Here is a 22,606-nt window from a genome sequence, read left to right as displayed (position 1 = left end):
GTCATGTGACAGTGGACTTCAGAGATGTCGATGAAAATAAATAAAAAATTAGATGCATCACACACATCTACACAGCACCTCTCTCTCTCTCTCTCTCTCTCTCTCTCTCTCTCCAAAAACAGATGTTGCCTCCAAGATTTTATGTGGAGTTTATGGATTGTCCATCAATCCAAGCCAAGCTTGTACATCTGTCATTCAGCCGCCCTCCGTCTCACCTGTGACTCGGTGAAATGCCCCCGGCAGTGTGTCGCATTCTTAGCGCAGTGTAACTATTCCACGTTTTCCCTAGATATGTTAGTTAGCATTCCTCAACCTTGTGGCTGAAGTATCTTTGAGACACTCATCTTTGTCGAAAATTGCAAGACGTAATTGTAGGCCTTACTAGCTGCACTACTTTCTTTCCTATCTACTTCCTCACTCTCAACCACTCCACCCACTTTTCCTCTAACTCTGAATGCCTGTTATTTATTGTCCGTCTCAATTTAGGGTCTCCTTTTAGGCCATCGACTCTGGTCTTCCCTATTATCCTTTTATGTATGCATTTTTTTTAGTTCCTAATTTATCTTTATTCCTCATCTTATCATTACACTCGCAAATCCTTTTTATTCCTCTCTCGCTGCACCACGTGTCATGCAGGGGAAACATCGCAAACAGCGGTCCCCGCTGAACAATTACCATGCAAAGCAATCCAAATAGAGATGTTTGCCGAAAACAACATGTGTGTAATTACTGCTTAATGAGGCCCTTGTCTCAGGCAGAATGCCCAATTAGACTGCCGGGGAGCGAACGATGCCAAGGCCCTCTGAAGAAAGAGAGGGGAAAGAAGTAGAGGCAGGCTACGACTGCAACGCGAGGTTGCAAATAATGAGAACATGAGAGGAAGAAAGGGGGGAGGGAATGGAAAAGCAGTGAATGAGAAGATGATTTCTGCTGTAAATGTGGAGTAATGGCAGAGCTGATAGCATTGAGTCCAGGATAAATTGGCATTTTAAGTGAGGCAGTGCATAGGAGAGCTGAAAGGGTGGGGGTGCTTTATATTGCAATGTATGAGCAGCCATGTTGAAGCACAAAATGGCGGACCTTTCTCAGTTGTATTTCATCATTTTGATTGGTGTTTTTACCCCTTACATTTAATATTATTGTTTGTGGCAGGTCACTGATGGTACATTTTGGTGTAGGCAGCATGTGGTCAGTTCCCACTCAATAATGATGTGGATGTTAAAAATAAATTATTTTGTCTCATGTACCCTGTGACTGACTGGTGACCAGTCCAGAGTGTAGTCAGTCATTCGCCGTAGTCAGCTGGTATAGGCTCTAGCCTCCTGAGCAGAATAAGCAGTATAGAAAAGCAGTATAGAAAAGCAGTCTAGAAAATGGATGGATGGATGGATGGATGGATGGATGGATGGATGGATGGATGGATGGATGGATGGATGGATGGATGGATGGATGGATGGATGGATGGATGGAGGGTTAAACTGGATGGATGGATGGATGGACAGGCAGGTGGACTGGATGGGTGTATGGACAGATGGATGGGCGGATAGAAATATGGATGGATGCTTGAGGGGTAGAGTGTTCTATTTTGGTTGTGCCTATGTGGGTTCGGCGTAATAACGGCTGCATTTTCATTTTTGTGCCATTGCAATTATAGTTTACTATGTTTGGAATATCCAGCGGACCCAGAAGGTTTTCATTTAAATGCCCCCGGTGCAACTGATAATTTGGTACAGAAAGCAGACAAAATCAAGACCAAGTGAATCCAGGTCTAAGTTGTGGCACTGGTGATGTAAGACAATTTTGGTAGATTTGATCTAGGGTCTAGGCAAAGACAAACAGAGTCTGTCTGGTGGATGTCACTGTATTTCATTCATAAATATGACAGCAGCATGCACTGAACCCTCTGAATGATTATAGAAATCAATTCATTGAATGCACTATTGTTTTTATTAGCATATTTAATATGTTTTAAAAGCCTGTGACTGGCACAACTGATTTGTCTGTAGGGTGGGATGGGAGTTTGCCACACGGGTGCATTATGGGGTTGAAGGCGGTCTTCAGGTGCCTTGTTGGCAGTGGTCAACTTTATATCATCTGCACAAGAAGATCTGCTTGCTGTTTTTTTATCAAAGTAATTGGCACGTGCCCATCTCCTGCACGGACACCAGTGAGTTAGTTTTGCTTCTTCTATGTTGAATATAATATATATGAATGTGTATATGTATATTCAATATTATGGCAAGCTTTGACAAGATGCACTTAAAGCTGTATTGTCTCATGAGTCCATCTGCCTCGCAAGGTTAATATGAAAAAGGTTTTCAAATTAAACTGGCTGCCCCAACTCCACACGCTGTGCTTCATTAAGCAAATGTCCTCTTTCTCCCCAGCATCAAGTAAATTAGTCAGCATCTCATTTGAAATATGTAGTTTTCACTGCTCAGGGTTTTATCTTTCCCTATGAGTATAATTGAAAGCCTTGTCTCAAATAAAATCAGATACAACAGCAGTGAAGTAATGTATTCATTTGCGCTGTTAAAATGATAGTATTGGTAAGTTGAACATTTATTGAGAGGTGTTGCAGGTGTGTTACATGGGCTTGATCACTTAAGCGTTCCATATTGCAAGGTAGTAAGTGATAAGTTGAATATGGCCCTGATCATTTGTTGAAAGTTATTAAAATAATATAACGACATGGGAAATCATTTGTGTGATTATTCCTTGCTATGTACAAGTGTCCCTTTCCGCTCAACGTGACTGCGGTGGGACCTTGACTTACGGGTGACCAAAATCATCAGTTTTTCGTGATACAGTTTTTTGCTTTGACTAGTGAGCAAAAATTTGTGTTAGAGCGCTAGACGGTCGCAGCGAACCCTTAAAACTGAAAGCTAAAGTTTGCTTCAATTCTTGCTTTCTGGCCACTCCCAGTTGAATTTTTCTAACTAGTTTACATTTAGTAAACGGAACACAATAAAAGACAATTATACACTTGTGCAACGCTGTAATGGAATTTCCATTAATTACAATGAGAAATGGTGATTTGATATACAGTGGTACTCCTACTTACGAACAAGTTCAAGATACGAACCGGAGCCTCGCAATTCTTCCGAACCGCCGCCGCCAGTGCAGAATGTTTCTTTCAGTCTTGGAAATCCGAACCGCCGCCACCACTGCATAATGCTTCTTTCAGTCTTGTAACCATACTGGCTATGCATCATTAACCAAGCAATGTCCAATAACATCCGCTCGTTTCTATTTCTTACCTCTCACATGCTCATTTAGCTACCTTCCTCGTATCAACATGATAATTAGAAATAATATGGTCTGTTAGTCAAGTTAATATGTTGAAATTATGATTTCATCTGCGTATGTTTGCAACTTCCTGTTTACTTCTCATCAACCTGGATGTTTTATAATGTATCGGTATTTTTGTAATAGTGGTCCTATTGATGTTTAGTTCCAACACAAATGACACGTTCAGCATCTGAGTTCAATTCAAAATGTTCAGACACAGCCATCTGCTGTCAGACCAAGTTTAAAAACGATCCGTTTTAAATTGGATTCGGAAGAAAGAGTTAAAAAAAAAAAAGACCTTTATTTCTTCTAAATCCTAGCTTATTGATTTTGGTGTGACAAATGTTTAAAGCTTAATAAAGGTTTGCCCTCTTGTTGGTCACTGTTTTAACCAGGTATGTCATATCTTATTTCATGTCCTCCAGAACACAGCATGGTGTATTTTGTCTTCAAGGCTTCTCTTTTTGTGTGCACAGACGGCCACCCGAATAAAAAAAGGGCTCCCAGTAGCTTCACATCTGAGGAATCTGGTGTGGAACGCTGTCGGGTTTGATCATGTTGTCTCTTGCTGTCTGGCTTCTGTGCAGTGATATTACAAAGAGTGACCTCAGTCAGCAAACAGAGAGGGGGCTTCATTTGACACATTGAGTTTTTGTGAGCGTGCGTTTGTCTTTTGTGTGTTTGCGTGCGGGTGATTGGTTATTTTCCCGCCCAGTCAAGGTTTGTTCCATTTGCTGTGTGCGTGCTATGAAAAAGTGTGATGCCTTTGGAAGCCAAGGGCGTTTCACAATACGTCTCCTCTTAACAGGGTAGCAGTTTCTCCGTCACCTTGACACTGCACCTGTTCACTTACTGAGCTGTTTGTGGGGAGGAATCTCATTTTCTCCTGAGCTAAAAACAGAATGTGAGTTGTTTTTTTTTGCCCCTCTTTGTAACAGCTGATCTTTGCAGGGAATTCCTCTGGGATTAATCCTTCCAGCATACTTGACACCAGAGCTAGGGTGTTGCATGTAGCACTTGAGTGGCGGCCTAGGATTGTTTCCCTACACTCTCGGAGGGGGGGGGGGGGTCAGGGGTCACTGTTTGAGTCCTAACCCCCGTCAGACAGTGTTTTGGCACCTGCAGCAAGTGATCTTTCAATGCCTTGTTAGCTCGCTCCCGAAGAAGCGGCGTGTCGCCGCTGTGCGCTGATTCATTCTCACTCCTTCTCACACACCACAGAGCCCACAGGGAACAGCCTATCTTTCACCACTGAGCTCATGTAGCCTCATTACTGGCACCGCTGATGAACAGTAATTACCGACAGTCCCATGCCACACATACTATAAGGTTTAACCAAAGTGACAAAGTCATTAGTCTCTCACTTCGGGCCACCCGTAAAGGGCTTCTCTACTGCACAACTCCTCCATGGCGTATTTATTGATTAATATTTATTTGGATAGCATCTTAACGCCTCCTCTCTGCTTCTTCCCACAGTTTGATGGTGACAACATGTACATGAATGACAATAACCAAGAGTTTCGGTCACCAAACCAGGTAGGTGTGCCCACATCTGTCACCACTGTTATTTATGTCAAACTGGAGACATTAAAACGAACTGTGTCTACGTTTAAGTCAGTGGAATATCTTTTATTTTATTCTGTGTTTTAGTATCACAGTTGTGACAGCCCGTTTGGCAATGAAGATGTTGAATTTTTTAGAGCTGCTAGAATGATTGGCTGCATGAAAAATAGTTTGCAGAACTGTAAAAATTGCCTTCGGAAAATCGATTAAGATTCTGCAAATTTGGCCAAAAATAAGTGCAATTCCAGTCACACCCTACTGTTTAATGTTTTCACAATAGTTATACGTAAGCCCATGACTTTGAACCTTCACAATGGCATTCACAGCTATGAGCAAGTTATGGGTGAGTCTTTAATGAAACTAATATGCAGGTTATGGTGGGAGAAACGCGAGTAAGTGTGGAAAAAACGCACAAGCGCAGAGAAAACATGCAAACTCAACAAAGCTAGGTCAGAGCTGAGATTCAAACTCGTAACCTTTGGCTGTGAGGCAGATGTACCAACCGCATACTCCAACCAATGGAATAATCAGTTTTTCATTCTGAAAAATGTAATATTGGTTAGATGTTACAGATTTACTTCCCCCAAATTATACCCATGCCTGAATACACACATTTATTTTCTGTATTAAAATAAATAAACTCTGATTTATTATTATTAAGCTGTTGGTTGTGGTTTTGGTTGTGGCTATGATTCATTCGCTCTGGAAAAAAAGCTTTAGACGCAAATCTCCGTGCTGAAAGCTTTCTGTCAGTATGAGTTGTTTCTGTGTATTGCTGTTGTGATTGCTAGGATATTATTATTTTTCCATCTGGTTTAATTCAGAGGGTCAAATTATGTTGCCTGTTAGGAAGTGATCAGAATTGGCAGAATTCAAAAGACTCAAAAGTCACAATAGCAAAAGTTGTTGTTCGATTTTAGTCTTAAACCAAGAAAATATGGATAAATGGTTTATTTCCTCCAAATAAAACTTTTATTGACATATTATAGTGTATAGCACTTGCACCATTCTTAATTTCGTTACAACTCACTTGTCTGTGTAAAAATGAATGACAGCAGTGGGCCAGCAGTGAACACCACTGAGTCATTTTAACCCAAGAACAAACTTGGCTAAAAATAATACATCCCAAAAACTAATAATTAAAATTAATGGCTAGAAATAGATTCATTATGGCCCTATTTGATTGTCTTGTACATCACTAACTAAAAGGGATATTTGAGTTTCTCCTGTTTTTCCACATGTAAGAGATCGCATTACGTAAATCTCCACAAACCACAAAATGTGTGCCATTTGCCAGATTATGTTATTTTAACTAAATATTTTTTTTTATTATGTGCCATATGGATTACACCATCAGCAGTGTTATCACTGCGTGAGTCAGCAGGTCACTCACAGCTCATAGCAGCCACATCTCACCACTCGCAGCGTCACTGATGCACTGCTTGCTATGGATGCAGTCATGGTCACAGTCAGGGAGGTATGGACGGGCGCAGCGGTGAGTGCTCCCAGCTGCTAAGTGAGAGGGAACACACGGCTGGACATATGGTCAATTGTGGAACGTTGTGATTTGTTGATCCAGCAGTGCGAAAAGAGAGTGAAAACATGGTGAAGTGGACCCTCCTCATCAATTAGCGCCTTGCTAAATACCTTCAATGACAGGTCAAGACCATTGGGTGCAGAAAAACACAAACTTGTCACTTTCTACACTATAATATAAAGTGACATTTTATTTTTTCACAATTCAGTTAGATTGTTTCTTCATGTTCATGCTCTAGTAGTATTCTTTATTTATTTTTGGTAATCGCTGGTTGCGTGGTTGATAATTGTTTACTTAAGGGCCTCCCCACAGTGAGCGATGTGGTAGAACTCCACTCAACACTCGTGCAGTGTGCAGGGCTTCATCATCCGCAAGGAGAGAAGTTCTTGCAGTTCCTGATCAACATACTTTGCGCGTACCAATCTTCTTCTCGGACTCCAGTGTGACCGTTATGCTTCCACCATTTCTACTGCGCATCTCTGCTGTGCTAAATGTAAAGGGAACGAGGGGAGCCTTTTAGATTGGTTGGGAAAATAAGTCGGCTTTAATCAGTCCCACAAAAGCCCATTTCTAACTGCACAAAACTCAACTAGTGCAGTTAGACTACGGCGCTAGACATGGAAATGAAAATAATGTGATGCTGTACAATATTAGCCAGAACATGAGAGTCCATTGAATGAGATGAAGCACTGCAGGAAGACGTTTTCAGAGAAGGCGTCCTTAGAACCAGGCATGTTCGGTCAGTGCAGAATTCAGAACTTGATGCAAAAGCAGTAGAGCAGCATCAGATGCGGTCATCATCACATAGCCGCCCTCTCTAAGCTTGGGAGGAGGAGGTACAAGTGGTATTGTACCTTTTATTGCTATCATATTGTACCTACCTAAAATGATAAAGTATTACAGTCATTGATTAAAATGGTAAGACACGTCAAAGTCCGCGCTGATGCAGTAAAAAAAAAGCCTTTAGTACTTCATTAAAGCAAACAACTGTGGCTACATCCAAAATCTTTTTCAAAACATTTAGAGCCATGATTTTTGTAATAAATATAAGGATGGGCTAATTAATCCATTAAATAGGCAGGAATTAATCTTCATGGACTTACCTTGGTGGCGGACCAGTTTCTTCTGCACCAAAGCATTGAAGCTATTCAAGTTTTTAACGAAAACAGGCTCACTCAAATATACCCAACACATGCGTGCTGGAGCCTATCCCAGCTGACAGTAGGCGAGAAACCCTGAAGTTGTTGCCAGCCAATCGCAGGGCACATATAGACAAAACATTCACACCTAGAGTCAATTTAGACTCAAAAGTTTAGAGTGTTCAATTAACCGACCATGCATGTTGTGGAAAATGTAGGAGGATACCAGAATACCCGGAGAAAACCCACCCAGTTTAGTTTCATCATACTTTTCAGACAGCTGAGCCCTCAATAGAGTTACCATATTTGTTCTCTAGCTATTTTAAACACTTCATTATGAATTCTAAAAATACCGATGATGTGGGGACAGATTAATACGATCAACAATGACAGTTTTTAGTGTCATTTGATCTTGCCAAGACAAAAACACAAAAACAAAATGCTCATAAAACAACACACACAATTCATACACGCTCACACAGATGATTGTAGTATAGTCATAAGGTTGCCTTAACTTTGATGTTGGGATTGAGTGACTTGTAATAAGAGGTCGAGAAGGAGCTTTAAAGCTCATTGTCTACTTATAGCTCTCATCACAGACTGGGGGTTCATTATTGTTAGTCGCATTGACTGGGCTGTCCTAATTATATGTCACTTTGCATGCATACATGTGTGCACACTAATTGGGATAAATGTCCGGCTTTGTACTTTCTTCGCTGCGGCAGCCATGTGTCAATCAGCGACTGCCTCGGCAGGTCTGCACTGTTGTGTCAACAAATAGCTTCTTAGTGGATAAAGCAATTTGGGCTTTTCAAAACATCTCGGCTGCAGTTGATGCTCTGTCAGTGATGTGAAAGAGAAGCTTACTCACCACCAGTCCCGAAACTGCCCACCACAAACACAAAGTTCACTCTGGCTTTAATTCCCACAATCCTTTAATACACCACAATCATTTGAAATGGGGGTGACGTGTTCATGGCTTTGCTGTAGTGTGGATGGTTTCAAATATTAGGCAGTAACATGAAATACTAGAATGATTAATAACTTGGCCTTCATTTGCACTAAGGTCTGTAAAGAAGCAATTTTTAAGCCGCCTGTCAGTCTAGTACCATGTTCTTCCGTATTGTGCAGCAGCGAGTTGTTGTAAGAACACTTAGCAACCATTGCAATCGCATTTGTTCTTAGATTAAAATTTCAGTTCAAGAAGTGTAATTCACATTTAGACACTGTTTTAAAAATTCAATATGTGTAAAAGAAAATGTATTAGCAGCAAATACAAGGTCAGAAGCAAGTGAATGCACTTCAGAACCCAGCCAGAGAGTTTGTGCACCCATTTGCGCACGACTCTGAACATGAAAGTTAGCACTGATGTTAAGTGATATCGCTGGCAATTTCTGGTTGCCCTGTCCAATGCCAGACATGCTTTTCTCCTTATTTCACGACATTGTCCTGTCAAAATCATTATGAAATTAGATATTTGGGGTCAAATTACGCTTATTTTTGAATGCTTTTTGTGATATTCATTCATTCCATGAAGAAGTTTAAATCAATGATTTTAACATGTGTATGGCACCGCAACAACATTGATTCATTGTAACAATTCTGAAGATTAATTAAAATGCAACTACATGTAAAAAAAAAAAAAAAAAGCGCTTGCATTATTTGAACAAAATCAGTAATCAGAGCAATTTGCTGCGCATTTGAGTCATTTCTTAATGGATGCTTAATTTCATGCATTTTGCTTGTTAAATGTTTCTGGCTTTTGACTTTACATCTGACAAATCAGTCTCAAATATGGAATAATGTTCTGCTTCAATATAAAATGGGGATTACTGGAACATTAATAATGTGTATATATTTGTCTTTCATAACGTCTTCTGGGAAAAGGCTCAAGAGACAGTATGCTACCTTCAAAAGAATTTCCCTTTAGAAAAGAAGAACCCCTTAATACAACATCTAAGTGTGGATTCAGGACTGTCTCGGAGTCTGACCATGATACATGCCAGTGAAAAAGGTGCACGGAGCCAGAACAGAGAGCCCATTGTTTGCGTCTTCCACAGCATACACAGTGAGGTAGCAGTTTGACACAGCCAGGAGATTGCATTACACATAACATCTCTGCACTCTTAAAAAGAGAGAACCGCTAATCAGAAACAGCTTTAAAGAGGGGAACGTTTACTGTCTGCTTGGACGCAATCACTTCATTCAAACAAGATGTTTTCAAGGTTCTGACCACTGTACATTTTCTATATGAAAGTGATGTTTGCCATGTGTCCCATTCATCACATAGTGTCATACTGTGGACAGCTTATTTGGATTGTGTTCATATATCTGTCCAAAACCATTAGGGGAATTCATTTTTTTTTTCTGTTGTCTTGATTGGTTGAATAATTACTTGAGATTCCATGTCATACTATATAGTTTTAACCTAATTTATTTCATCATACAGTTTATTGTCTCTTGCTTGAAAAAAACAAGACAATCATTATTACAATAAAATTAGGAATAGAATCATTGTGCATCTTATTTTGTTGCGGAACAGTGCACAGAAATAACGATTTAAAATGTCTGAGCCGCTAGAATAATGTTAAGTGCTATTTTGTGGCAAATGAAAATTGTCTGTCACTTCTGAGCTTAAGAGCCCCCCCCCCTTTGCTTCCCACTGAAAAGCATCTCACTTTATTGTGATTATCGTGCGTGTGTCAAATAATGCTGATTGCAGTGCATATTTTTGTAGCAGGGTAATAGCTGCATGACAGGGCTTGCTGCCAAACCAAAATGGCTACCTTCAACACCACCACACATTTTCTAATTTGGTTCAATAGACAATAAGCATTTTTTTGGATACATATCAGGCCTGATCTGTTGGCGTGTGTGTGCAGACATGTCCTCCACATATATTTTGGAACGTTTGGGCTGGTTTCTACTCACCCTGTAATTAGCCTGCATGCATAAACAGTATGTGTAGTATATTTGAGATAGTGATGTGGAAATGAGAGACAACAAAAGGAGAATTTAGAGAAGCAGCTGTGTAGAGAAGTATATTTTAAGTTAAAAGAAGTTTGTGTGTGTCCTGCACTCATGTTGGATCTTTTGCCTCGTGTCCTTTTGAAGCTGAACAAGGGTCCACTGGTCTTCAGAAAAGCTGTAAGTTTCTTCCTGTGTATTCTGCTCGCAGGTGTCTTGCTGTGCCATGTGTCTGTATTGATTTGGGACGGTTGCAAGCCAACAGTGGCCGATGGGCTGTATTATAATAGAAAGCGCTCTAGTTGGTCTTGTGCTCCCTCTGATTCTGTGTTTCTATTTTTCCATTTTGCTCTTGTTGATTTGAGTCTGTTTTTAGACACAAATAGTCTCTCATGTCTCTCAGTGGCTATCTTTCTTTCGCCTTTCAACTCATTTGTCTCTCACCGGAATGAACTTCATACAAGCCAATTCATGTCTCAGCTCTTCTCAGTCATTCTAAAATAAATATATTTAAAAAAAACACTCAGGTAACTGTATCGATGTATATCAACCTATCAAATGCTTAGCTGACAATGTTGTTTTGCTTTTGCAGGATTTATTTCCTGCCAAGTTAGGTTTTACTCTGGAAGGGAAATGTCAAATCTGATCCCTTCTTCACACACCTCGGCTTATTGCAGCTCGACTGTGATAGACTCAGGTTGTCAAATCGAATCACTTTTAGATTTCCCAAATTATTATTATTATTATTATTATTATTATTATTATAATTAGTAGTAGTAATAGCAGTAGTAGTTAGTAGCAGTGGCGCTATGAACTATTGGCCACCAATCGTGATCTGATTTAAGTGGAAAAGTTTGTAATCTTAATATGTTGCTCAGAAAACAAAATCATAAAAAATGATCACCCGCAGCTCGAATTTTGCTGCCCGCACCCAGTGTTGTTTATTATTATTATTATTAATATTACTCATTTTACTTCAATTTTGAATGAAGTACTTGCATTGTAAGGATTTTCATACTTTTCATATTATACTTTTGTACTCAGGTCATTGCACTTTCATATACTGTCAGGACATAGGTTTGTACTTGTGAGGTTGTTTTTGTCTTATTGGCTCATTACTCTTTCAAACTTTCTGCATTGTCTGCTCACCACTCTTTAATACACCCTACAATTTGTGCTTCTGCTCATCAGTTATTGTCATATCACTGTTTTATTGTCAGTGCATAACCTGGTATTGTGAGCATGCATATTTACATTATGCAAATTAAGGGCAAGTTTTCAGTGTACTAGTCGACCAACGGCACAATTAACAGAGCACATTGACGCGCAAGATTACAGTCCAAATGTTGGTGTTGGGAAGGTGTTGTAGATGCACGCTACGGTGAGGTGGATGGGAGAAGCAGATCATTTCTCATTTGTAAGGTTCTCAAAACAATTAAGAGAATTGTTTCTGGGTTTTTTAAATATTCGACCGCAGCTTACTTTTCAGGACTCGTCAACCAACATAACCATTCCAAATATTTGACATGATTATTGTGACTTCCGTTAATCGATATCCAGATGTGGTTTAGCCTTTATGAACAGCAGATAAGACCTTTAAGACCAAGTGTCACCACCACCACCACCTCCTCCTCGCTATCCCTTTCTGAGTCACGTCAGTACACCCTGGCACCACTCACCCCGATGTAGGCGAAGGCATCGTTACTCAATAGTGACTCACACTGAACCATTATAGCCCCACTGCCACTCTGCTCACCCTTATCAGTGAATCTGCTTGTTTCTCACCACCATAAAGGGACATTTAAGACAAAGGATGAGAAATAAAAATCTAGTGTCTGAAAACGCCAACACACATTTCATTCCTTCTTTGAGTTCATATAGAGCCGTCGGCAAGGTCAGGAGAGTCTCACAATATATTCAAATTTTAAAACTGAGTGTTATCAAGTCGGGCTAAATACTGTTTTTAGCACACAAATACAGCAGTCCTGTAAAATCAAAATTTGAAAATGATGCTCGGGGAACATGGGAGTCACATCAGCACAACGTCCACGCCTATGCTTGGAGGAATTGTAAAAAGCTGCAGCCAGGGATCTGAAGTTCTTTATGTAGGTCAGCCCATGCCCGCCAATAAGTCCAATTACCGTCAGCCTCAGAAATAGAACAAGCAGCGACCTTTGCTCTGCTTTCATGAGCATGAAATGGATTCAGGACTTGATGCAAGGATGGCACAATGAGAGGAAAAAATAGAAATGCAAACATGTTTAGAATGATCATATTAGGCAGTTGAGGTTGAATGGGAGCTAGTAAATGGATACAGCGACTAATAGTGACATTTAAGAGGTGAAGAACATCAAAATGACGCCACGGTCCCGCTCATTTTGCCAGGCTGCTTAAAATGCGCCTTTCTGCAGAACAGCAGCACTCCCTCCAAAAATGCAGCAATTTATCAGCACCAAGAGAGCACTCAATGATTCATACAGTCTCTTAACAGAACTTGAATCCTTGCCTCTATTTCGGTCCCAGCATCTCGCTGTAAATGCAGCACGATGGAGCGGAGGGATTTAGCGGGACTAAGTAGTTGGATATTTCTATTGGTTTTCACTGTGTTTTCCCCCTCCCTCACGCTCACTCTCGCTCACTCTCCTAGTGATCTTTCTCATCACATGGAGACCAAGGTCATGGCTGATTGAAATATAATAGAAGTGTAGACATCTGGCCGAATACTGTGGGAAGTTAAATCTATTTTAATGGCCCCTGCCGCAGTGGATTCTCTCTGATGCACTCTTGCGCTTCGCTGACAGTAAATCACAATGTTCTCTTATTACCCTGACTGGAATGAGGGCATAGAGAAAGAACAATGAGGGATCCACATCATTTGTTTTCACCCCTCCCTTGCTTTTTCCCCTTCCCTCCGCCCCACCCCTTCTCCTGTCTCTGCTCCGTTTGCGAGTCATAAAGCAAGGGGCTAAAAGACTGACATCATGAAAATAAAAATAAAGGCGATTATACTTCCGCTATTGTGCCATATGTGATTACCAAGGCTTCCTATGTGCCTTGGGGGCGGGGGGGACCTCTGATATACAACATCTTTTTTAATATATATTTTCAAATGAAAAGAATAAAAAAAAATGTGGTGGAGACCTTTCCGTTCCAGTGCAAAGATGAGAGATGTTTTGTTTAAACATTCAACTTTACCTCTTTGAATTACAATGGTGTAAAAACTGATAAGAATGTGTGAAAAACTGCTTTTTGTAGACCTTTTCAAAATACAGTACACCCTCCACCACCGTGTTTAAGTCCACCTCGGGTCCACCCACATCTGCAATTGGGAGTCGGGTCTTTCTTAAATGAGATCCATTTTGATATGACATTTGAGAGAATTACCAGTGCACACGTGAAGCGGGCAAGAGGTTAGCTCACTGCCTCGCCATTGGCTTTCCGTAGCCCACCTGTCCTTTAGCGACAGACACAAACTTTGACCCCGCCGTACTCCCGTAACACCCACCCTGACTCGCACAATTCACTTATCCCAGTTCTGTCTCGCTGTCAGTCAAGCGGGTGCTATTTCATTCTTTTCTATCACACTGTCTGCTACCATTGAAACAAATGAACTCCCTTGTATTTTCAAAGACGGGTTAGGCAGGCTTTTTGGACACTCCTCATCCGTGTAGCTGATGATGAGCTTGATTCTTTGCCTTTGTGTACAGCACAGGGTGGCTTTTGAAGGTGAATGGTGAAATTCCCCATAAGATGTTTTTAAAGATTTGCTGTTGCCATGTGTCTGTCTGGCACGCACAAACTGGACATGAGGATCTTTATGTATGCATAGCCAGCTGTTGTTTGTCGCAAAAACCATGCTGTACTGTCACTTTATTCACTGAGCAGCATATGGCTGAATGACTTTCCATAGGACATTGTATACTCATTCAAAGTTATTTAAGTTTTATGAGGCCTATTTTTTCTTCTCAGCTATTTTATTCATGTTTCCTGTGTGTCTTATTACATTCTACAATCACAGAAGAAATTCTAAACTTCACATTTCCAGTCTCTGGGCAATTTACCCAAACCATCAACCATGCCAGGCTCTCGAAGGTTTTCAGCAGCATGTTGTTTTCCTCTCTTTAATGAACATATCATGACTAGGTGAGCTGACAATCATCAAAAGCCAGCAATGACTCCTTCAGCACAACCATGAGCCGCCTTCAAGTATTTCTTTTCCAAAACTGTTTTCTCCTCAAAGCTGATACATTTCTTGCTACTGAAGATGAACGAGTTCATTATTTTTGATAACTTCACAATATGAGCAGTTTTAGTTAACGGTATTAATTGTAAAACACTAAGGATTATTGATGATTAGCAAGTTCATAAAGTGAACCACGCAGCCCATTTCCAAAATATCACACATAAATGACTTGCATTCAACAGATCTTTCAAAAATTAAGACTATTATTTATCTTTCAAATGAAAGAGCGTTTCACACACTTTACGCACATAAAAGCATAGTCATTTTTTTTTAAGTTCCAAATGTTTTGCACTGATTTGGATCACATTTAATTAGGCCGATAAACTGATATATGAATGATAAACTGATATATATGAATGAGCAAAAGCGGTCGGTAGAGAAAATGGATAGCTGGCTGGCTGTTGTGGTGCTCTCATTTATGCTGTGAGGTAAATGTATTCCCAATAACTGACATGGGCTATCAAAACATGAAGGTACAAAAGGCTCAATTTATTTTCAGTTATCCTTTTTCTATTCTTTAGTTTTTTTAAAACTGCTGGCACACAAAAATTGACAAAGTGCAAGCACAAAGATCCAACTGCATCTTTGTCCCCAGTTACATTTTTCATGGTCATCAAACACCATTACTTAAAAACAAAAATAGTCAGCACTGATTGTAGGTTCCATTGGCGGTATGGAGAATCAAATTAATACCTTTGTCTGAAAGAATAACACAGTTTCCTCAAAATTTTCCTCTGCAGGGGGCGTGTGAAGGTTAGGAGAGGGCTGAATCAACATTTGGTGTTTTATTCTGACCCCTCTTTGATCCGCTCTCCTTCATGTACTGAAAGACAGTATATTTATGAATTATTTATCTTACATTTGAAAATATTAAACGTGAAATGTCCTTGTCTCATGGCTAATCTCCAAGGGCATCATGGAAAGCCATAAAGATGAATAAAATCCTATTGAATAGCCTCTGACAGCATTTGAACCAGAGAAATTGCAAACGTCAACTCATGTTTTATCACACCGAGAAGGTGTCCAAAATAAAGCAAGTACACTCGTATATTACATTATTTAATAAATAAACCAAAATTGTTTTGGGGTTAGGGTTACCCGTTTGATTGCTGACTAGCAATTTCATGTCGCCTTGTCTGCTTTTATGTTTTTGTTAAACGCAATACTTTTATTTACACACATCATGTGAAATGGCTCAGTTTTGACCACACGCACACACACACACACATCCACGCACATACACACTTTCAAATTAATGAGGGATTTCTCAGTATTACAATTCAGAAACCATTGGAGCACAAGGGGCTTTTTTTCTGGGCAGGCTATTTTTGTCCATTTATACAATTTATCCTCTTTTCACAAGGGAAGATACAAAACAAAAAAGAATATGGAACCTGTAACCATGGTTTTCATGTCCTCACATTGCGAAGTGAGCAGTTGGCCATACTTGTACCGTTGGATAAGTGTACAAACCGTTAGATTTGTTTCTATTTGGATACAGAGTGCCTAGCAACCATAATTCAAAATGACACCAGCCATTGCAAAAACCTTTTACTGTAAGGGGAAAAACAACTGTTAGTGATCATTTTAAGCAATCATCAAAAAAAAGCACATTCAGCACTCAGTAAAATGTTTTAGTGTTATTACTCTCTCTCTCTCTCTCTCTCTCTCTCTCTCTCTCTCTCTCTCTCTCTCTCTCTCTCTCTCTCTCTCTCTCTCTCTCTCTCTCTCTCTCTCTCTCTCTCTCTCTCTCTCTCTCTCAATAATAGCATGCATTAGGAGAGCCGCAGCCTAACTTGAGGCACCAGTTGTGTTTGGGAGATATCATAGCTGTTCTTCCACATTTTCTGTTTGCTTTAAATGTTTGTTTGTAAGATGAATTGCTGCACTGGCGGGCGAGATGACAGGCAACATGAAGACGATATTGAATTGATTCCTGAAATGTTGCAGAACGGACTCGTTGATGTGTACCACGAGACATGAATAATAAAAATTCTATTAAAAAGCTCTTGAATGGCTGACACTGGAATATTATTTGTGATGATTAATTTTCTTCAGTCATTATAAAGGGGAGTTGGCATCAGATTGCCGCTGACAAAATTGCTTTTCATTCCCCAGTGAATACCCTCAGTATGCTTTTGAGAGCAGAAAAGCATCATTTTTTATGCAGCATTATGTCAAGACAAGCTCTACGAAAGACAACTACAGACTCTGCTCATGCTTCAACCCCAATGCATTTTTTACAGCTCATTTACGCACACAGGACTTTTGTTATCATGAAAAACATGTTTGATTGCATTTATGAGATTATGAAATAACCACAATGTTACACTCAACGATATTTCTTTTCTATTGCTCACAAGCTGACGTTTTATTTTCGCTGTTGAGATTTGTGAAGAAAAATATTCTGTAGAACAGCTGTGGAGTGTGTGTAGTCCTAAGTATTGAATTGATAATGAATAAAATTATTGCTGAATAGTTCCTTGCTGTGTGGAATTGCAGCAATTTGTGCCAAAACCTCATGAATTACTTAAGGCGAGTTAAATTGCAGTAATTAAGCATTTGACTCCAACATTATATTCATGCTCGTGTTCAAGTTAAATCTGTAGCAAGACTCTCTGAATAACGGGCTATATTACTTTAACTCGAGTATCTGGCTGTGTTTTACAGGTGCAAAGTTTTCATATTTGAAGTTTATTTTTGTGGATTTCCTCTGTGTTCTCCAGTTTACACCCACATACCTAAATATATGCTAATGCATCCATGTCGGTGGATTAGAGACTCCAAATCGCCCTTGGGTGTCGATGCACATCCTTTTTGTCACCTGTGTTTGTCATGTTTTTCAAATATGTTGCCAACATTTACTGGCAATAGCAAACGAGTTGACAAGTATGCACAAATAAGTCAAGATCGCTGTTAATTTGTCTTGTATGCATTTGCAGAGCTATTCCAGTCAGGGCAGAGGCAGCAATGGTGGTGGAGGAGGAGCAGGCGATGAGGACTACGAGATCCCCCCAATCACGCCCCCCAATCACGCTGACCCTTCTCTGCTGCACCTCATGGAGCATGAGTCAGGGTACCCCTTTCACTCCTTGCCTCACAATGGCCTGCTCAACACCTACTCCTACCCCGAGCTGCCCGCCCTTATGATGTCCAACATGCTGGGTCAGGAAACCCACATCCTCTCGGGGCCTATGCACTCAGTAAGTACACCCTTGTTCTTCAGCCCCCCCACCCCGGTTTGTCATCTAACGCTGCGGTGCGATATGCCTCCCTCTGCTCAACTGTGATCATTTTTTCATAATGGTAAAGCGTTCATCCATTAGTGTGATAATTAGCGCAGTTAGAGGCCACGGAAGCCGAGACAGTGAAGTCAAAGCAGAGGCTCGTGCCTTGAGTATGAAACATTTATAAAAACAGCGCACAGAGCTGCAGCCACGCACATTTCTGCAGCACACAGCTCCTCTAATATCTCCTCGGCTGTGCAACTCAAAGATTTCATGACCTCAAAGCGAGCCAAGAGAGCACGAAACTCAGCGTTTTACATTTTCATTAGTCAAAGCGAAAGAGAGGGGAAAAAGAGGAGGTTTTTGAACAGAAAGCTCGACAAGATGACGGAATGTCCCTTGTCAGCGACTTTTTCTTTTCTAAAAGGGACCCTCATCCTCCTCTGTGAAAGCAAAGGGACTTTTCTTGTGTCAAACCTGCTTCACACCCAACATGTAAACACCCCTGCTGAACAGTCAGACGCTTTAATCATAGAATCGAACCCGATGAATTATAGATGCCCCGTGTGGTTAATTATTCAACATCATATACTTTCATCTGACATAAATATTACTTTTTTTCCACTCTACCCCCCATCATGAATATTGACGCTATAATGTGAGCATCCGTGGCATTTATCCTCCGTTAATCAGGTCTTATGTGGTTTTCTTTCTCAAACGGCATAAGTTGCTTGCTCTGTTTTCACTGTGGGTGGTGTCTAAAGGCCTCTGTTAGTCGGGATTAGGTCCCATTTCACAAGCTGCTGTGCTGAAGATTCTCCATCCATCCATTTTCTGAACCGCTTAGTCCCCACGGGGGTCGCGGGTGTGCTGGAGCCTATCCCAGCCGTCATCGGGCAGTAGGCGGGGGACACCCTGAACCGGTTGCCAGCCAATCGCAGGGCACACAGAGACAAACAACCATTTGCACTCACACTCAAACCTAGGGACAATTTGGAGTCTTCAATCGGCCTACCAAGCATGTCTTTGGGATGTGGGAGGAAACCGGAGTGCCCGGAGAAAACCCACGCGGGCCCGGGGAGAACATGCAAACTCCACACAGGGAGGGCCGGAGGTGGAATCGAACCCGCACCCTCCTAACTGTGAGGCGGACGTGCTACCCAGTGCGCCACCGAGCCGCCTGCTGAAGATTCTCAATCCATAAAAATATGCTTTGGACTGCAACATTGTCAATATAGTGGCTCCTGGATTGAGAAACCGATAGTCATGTGGATGAGTAGATTAGCGCTCTCCATAAATGGATTAAGGTCAATTAACCCAAATGTAACCCAAGTTGAAGAATTTGTAATAAAGCAATCTTTATTTTATCTTTGTTTTTTTGTACAATGACATTGTGAAAGGACTCAGGGAGGGAGAGTCTTTTTTTCAGCAGCTTTTGTTTCACCTTTGCAATTATTTACCTTGAAATAGCCCTTCGGGGTAATGTTCCATTTTCTTATTTCGCACCCCCTTTTCTCATAAATGGACCGTCATCGCAGTAAATCTTTGCACAAACACGAACTTACACGCATGTTGAAAGGGCCGAAGATTTATGTAACACATTCATGTTTCCCACTTTTACATTTTAGTACTACTCTTGCAGAGCCCCACTAATAATAGCTACTAATAATATTTCTTGTTGCCTAGCAACCGCCACAAGTAATAGCTTACTCTGGAAAAATAGATGACCGATAAGAAAGAAAGAGGAGGGGATGGGAGCTGGGAGTGGTGGTGGGGGGATTTCAATTCATTTATTATCTCCTGGGACAAGAGGAGCTTATTTCTCAGGCTGTGGAATAGGAAAGTAGGCTGTATATTGAGAAATATTTAAAGAAATTGAAGATGACGTTGTTTTCATTTCGTTTCCATTAGGGATGTTTCATTTGATGTTTCCCTCACAAAGTCAATTAGCCTCAATTCCATACTGATAAGCATATAATAAGTAAGATTGAATTTCTGTCTGCTGTATGCTTATAGAAAATGAGGCTGGATTGAAACAGGCTCTCGGTCTTGATGTGTCACGTATGAAGGAACATCACTCGGGGCTGCATTAACAACGAAAACACTAATAATTTGCAGGCTTGTTCACTGTCAATGAAAAATAAAATAAAAAGCTGTACCCTAAGTATACGCTTCTCTGCAATAAAAGCTGTCCTTCAGTGCACAAATAAACCTCCTACAAGTACAAGCTCAGCTGGAGCAGCAGATTCGCTTCTTCTCAAGGGATGTTGTTGCTGGTTTTTGTACAACATGTAGCCTTAGGCTAAAGCTCTGTAAACTTCTCCCTGCTTTGGCATTCTCTTCCTCAGTGCACATCGATCCTGCTGCAAGCAGAGTTAAATCATTTCAGGAATGAGAGCAGTGGATTGACCACCACCATGCTGCTTAGGCACAAAATGTTCATTTTAAATGGCTCCTCACAAGAGTCCAATTCATCCTGCCAGCCTCCTCCTTATCCTTATGATTGGGACTCCACAAGCAGCACGCGTATTAACTACTAAATCACAAGATGTCGCAGATTGACGCTCAAGTCATTTCAGCGTGATGTTCATCGAACCTTAAATGGACCCCTTTTTTCTGTCTGGTTTCCCGACCTCTTTAATTGTGGCATAAACAGGAAATGTTTGGACACCTGTCGACGATAGCACGGAGATTAATCAAGCCTTTCAATTTGGGTTGAAGAGAGGCAGGTTATAGCTAGTGCACAGGCAGGATGACTAGAATCATCAACTTTATTAAAGCCTTTCACCTTTCCTTGACTCTGGAAAGTTTCCACGTTCAGTCGTTGAAACTTTCCAAATGATGTGGAAACATCCTTGCTTAGTTAGTGATCTAAAATGCTCTACTAGTATCTGTTTCCACAACCTTGTAAAACAAAGTGCTAAGACCCTCTGCACTGATTAACCAGTTGCAGAGGAGACCGCCGAAACCTGTTCACTCTCACCCCCACCCTGTTTTCTCTCAATAAATATTCCCTTGCAAGAGGCGAAAGGCAGACTGCTTTCAAGCACCTCTGTATCCGACAAGGTGATGAAGGCTTTCTCCACTTGCAAGTGCTAAAGAGCAAACTATCTCCAGTGTGGTTCTTGCAAAGAAGTTAGAGTGAGGAACACTCTAACACCTTGGATTATAACAAACGCTTACTAATGAAAAGCGTAGGCTCACCAGTTTAGTTTAGTTTAGTTTAGTTTATTGTTTAGCACATATTATTATAACAAATAACAGTGCAGGGAGGGAGACGAAGCCTAGGGCTTGTAAGGAGCTCCACTCCTGTATAATCAAAGTGCACAACAAACAAAGTGCTGTGACATCAAATATTATTCAAGTGTTTAAGAAAGAAAAAAAAAAATAATAATAATATATATATATATATATATATATATATATATATATATAAATGAATAAACATCAATGAATAAACACAAGCATAACTAGCTAAATATTAAATCGTCATATTTATATATGCATATATACGAAAGTGAACGTATACATACATAAACAAATACACTATACAAAATGAGAAACAAGAGAAACAAAATTTGACACTTTAGTGATGTTGAAACAATCAAAAAACACCAGGTAAGAAAATAGCTGAGCGGAAGCAGAAGAACTGCAAACAGAAAATAACAAAACAAGGAAGAATCAGGGTATAAATAGTGGTTTAAGTTGATGTTCTTAGTATGGATCAGCTGAGTGCGGTGGAGTAATTTTGGACTGGTAGGATCATGAGTGGAGAAGGTGGTGTTTCAGGTGCTTTCTAAAAGCAACCTGTGAAGATATGGATCGAATATGGATTGGTAGCTCATTCCAGAGTGAGGGCCCTCTAAAATGGATATTGTATTGATGGCGTGATGTTCGACAGGACGGTGGGTGGAGATTGTCCCCCTGTCTTGTAGGATAAGAATGTAATTCCGATACAAATGCGAAGAAATTATGAAAAGTGGCTGGAAGACAGTGTTTCCTGTATATATATTTATGGGTGAGTAGACAGGTTTGATGAATATTTACTTTATCAATTGGCAGTAATGAATAGTTTCTAAACAATGGTGCCGATGGTTCATATCTATTTGAAAAAGAGATCATTTTTAGGAACTTCTTTTGTATGATGAGTAATTTGCTGAGGTATGTATGCCAGTATTTCTGCCATCAGTTGATGAGCTCCCTATTGCCTCTTTTACACATCACTCCGCTGATTATTGTACTCCTTCAAGTCTTGGGAATGCAAATTGTCAATCTTTGCCCTAGCAAAGCAGTGTTCTTCCATCACAGTCAGGTTGTGTCTTTGTATTGTGAGGCAGAGTTGTGCTAGCTCACCCAAAACATCTCCCAAAGCAGTCAAGTCAAGTAGACCTTACTTACAGAAACACCTCAAAGGGTTTCACATGCCCACAGTTGACAAATATTAACAACATCCCCTGATCTTAACCCCCAGGAGGGCAAGGGAAAAAAACAGGACCCTTGAGCTGGGATCAGGATCCTGGATCCTCCTTCCAGGACTGCCAGGTTGCAATGGATGCAGATAGGGAAACATTTAACACACAGTGTAAGGTGTAGAAATAAAGTAATGTAGACGTCCATTTAATCAGCTCTTGTCAGTTGT

General features: G+C 40.5%; 1 protein-coding gene across 3 annotated transcripts in view; it reads left to right on the top strand.

Moving 5' to 3' along the window:
• Nucleotides 1-22,606, top strand: part of LOC119119583 (TOX high mobility group box family member 2-like) — an 81,350-nt gene that overhangs the window by 34,522 nt on the left and 24,222 nt on the right. For all 3 annotated transcript variants that reach the window (XM_037246007.1, XM_037246005.1, XM_037246008.1), the window contains 2 exons: nt 4,768-4,827; nt 17,683-17,943. In XM_037246007.1, the coding sequence (XP_037101902.1) occupies nt 4,768-4,827; nt 17,683-17,943 (321 nt within the window). The remainder of the gene's footprint in view (nt 1-4,767; nt 4,828-17,682; nt 17,944-22,606) is intronic.

The sequence above is a fragment of the Syngnathus acus genome, chromosome 2, assembly GCF_901709675.1.
Source record: "Syngnathus acus chromosome 2, fSynAcu1.2, whole genome shotgun sequence".
NCBI lineage: Eukaryota > Metazoa > Chordata > Actinopteri > Syngnathiformes > Syngnathidae > Syngnathus > Syngnathus acus.
The sequence above is the reverse complement of the archived record's forward strand: the minus strand, read 5'-3'. Positions and strand labels throughout refer to the sequence as shown.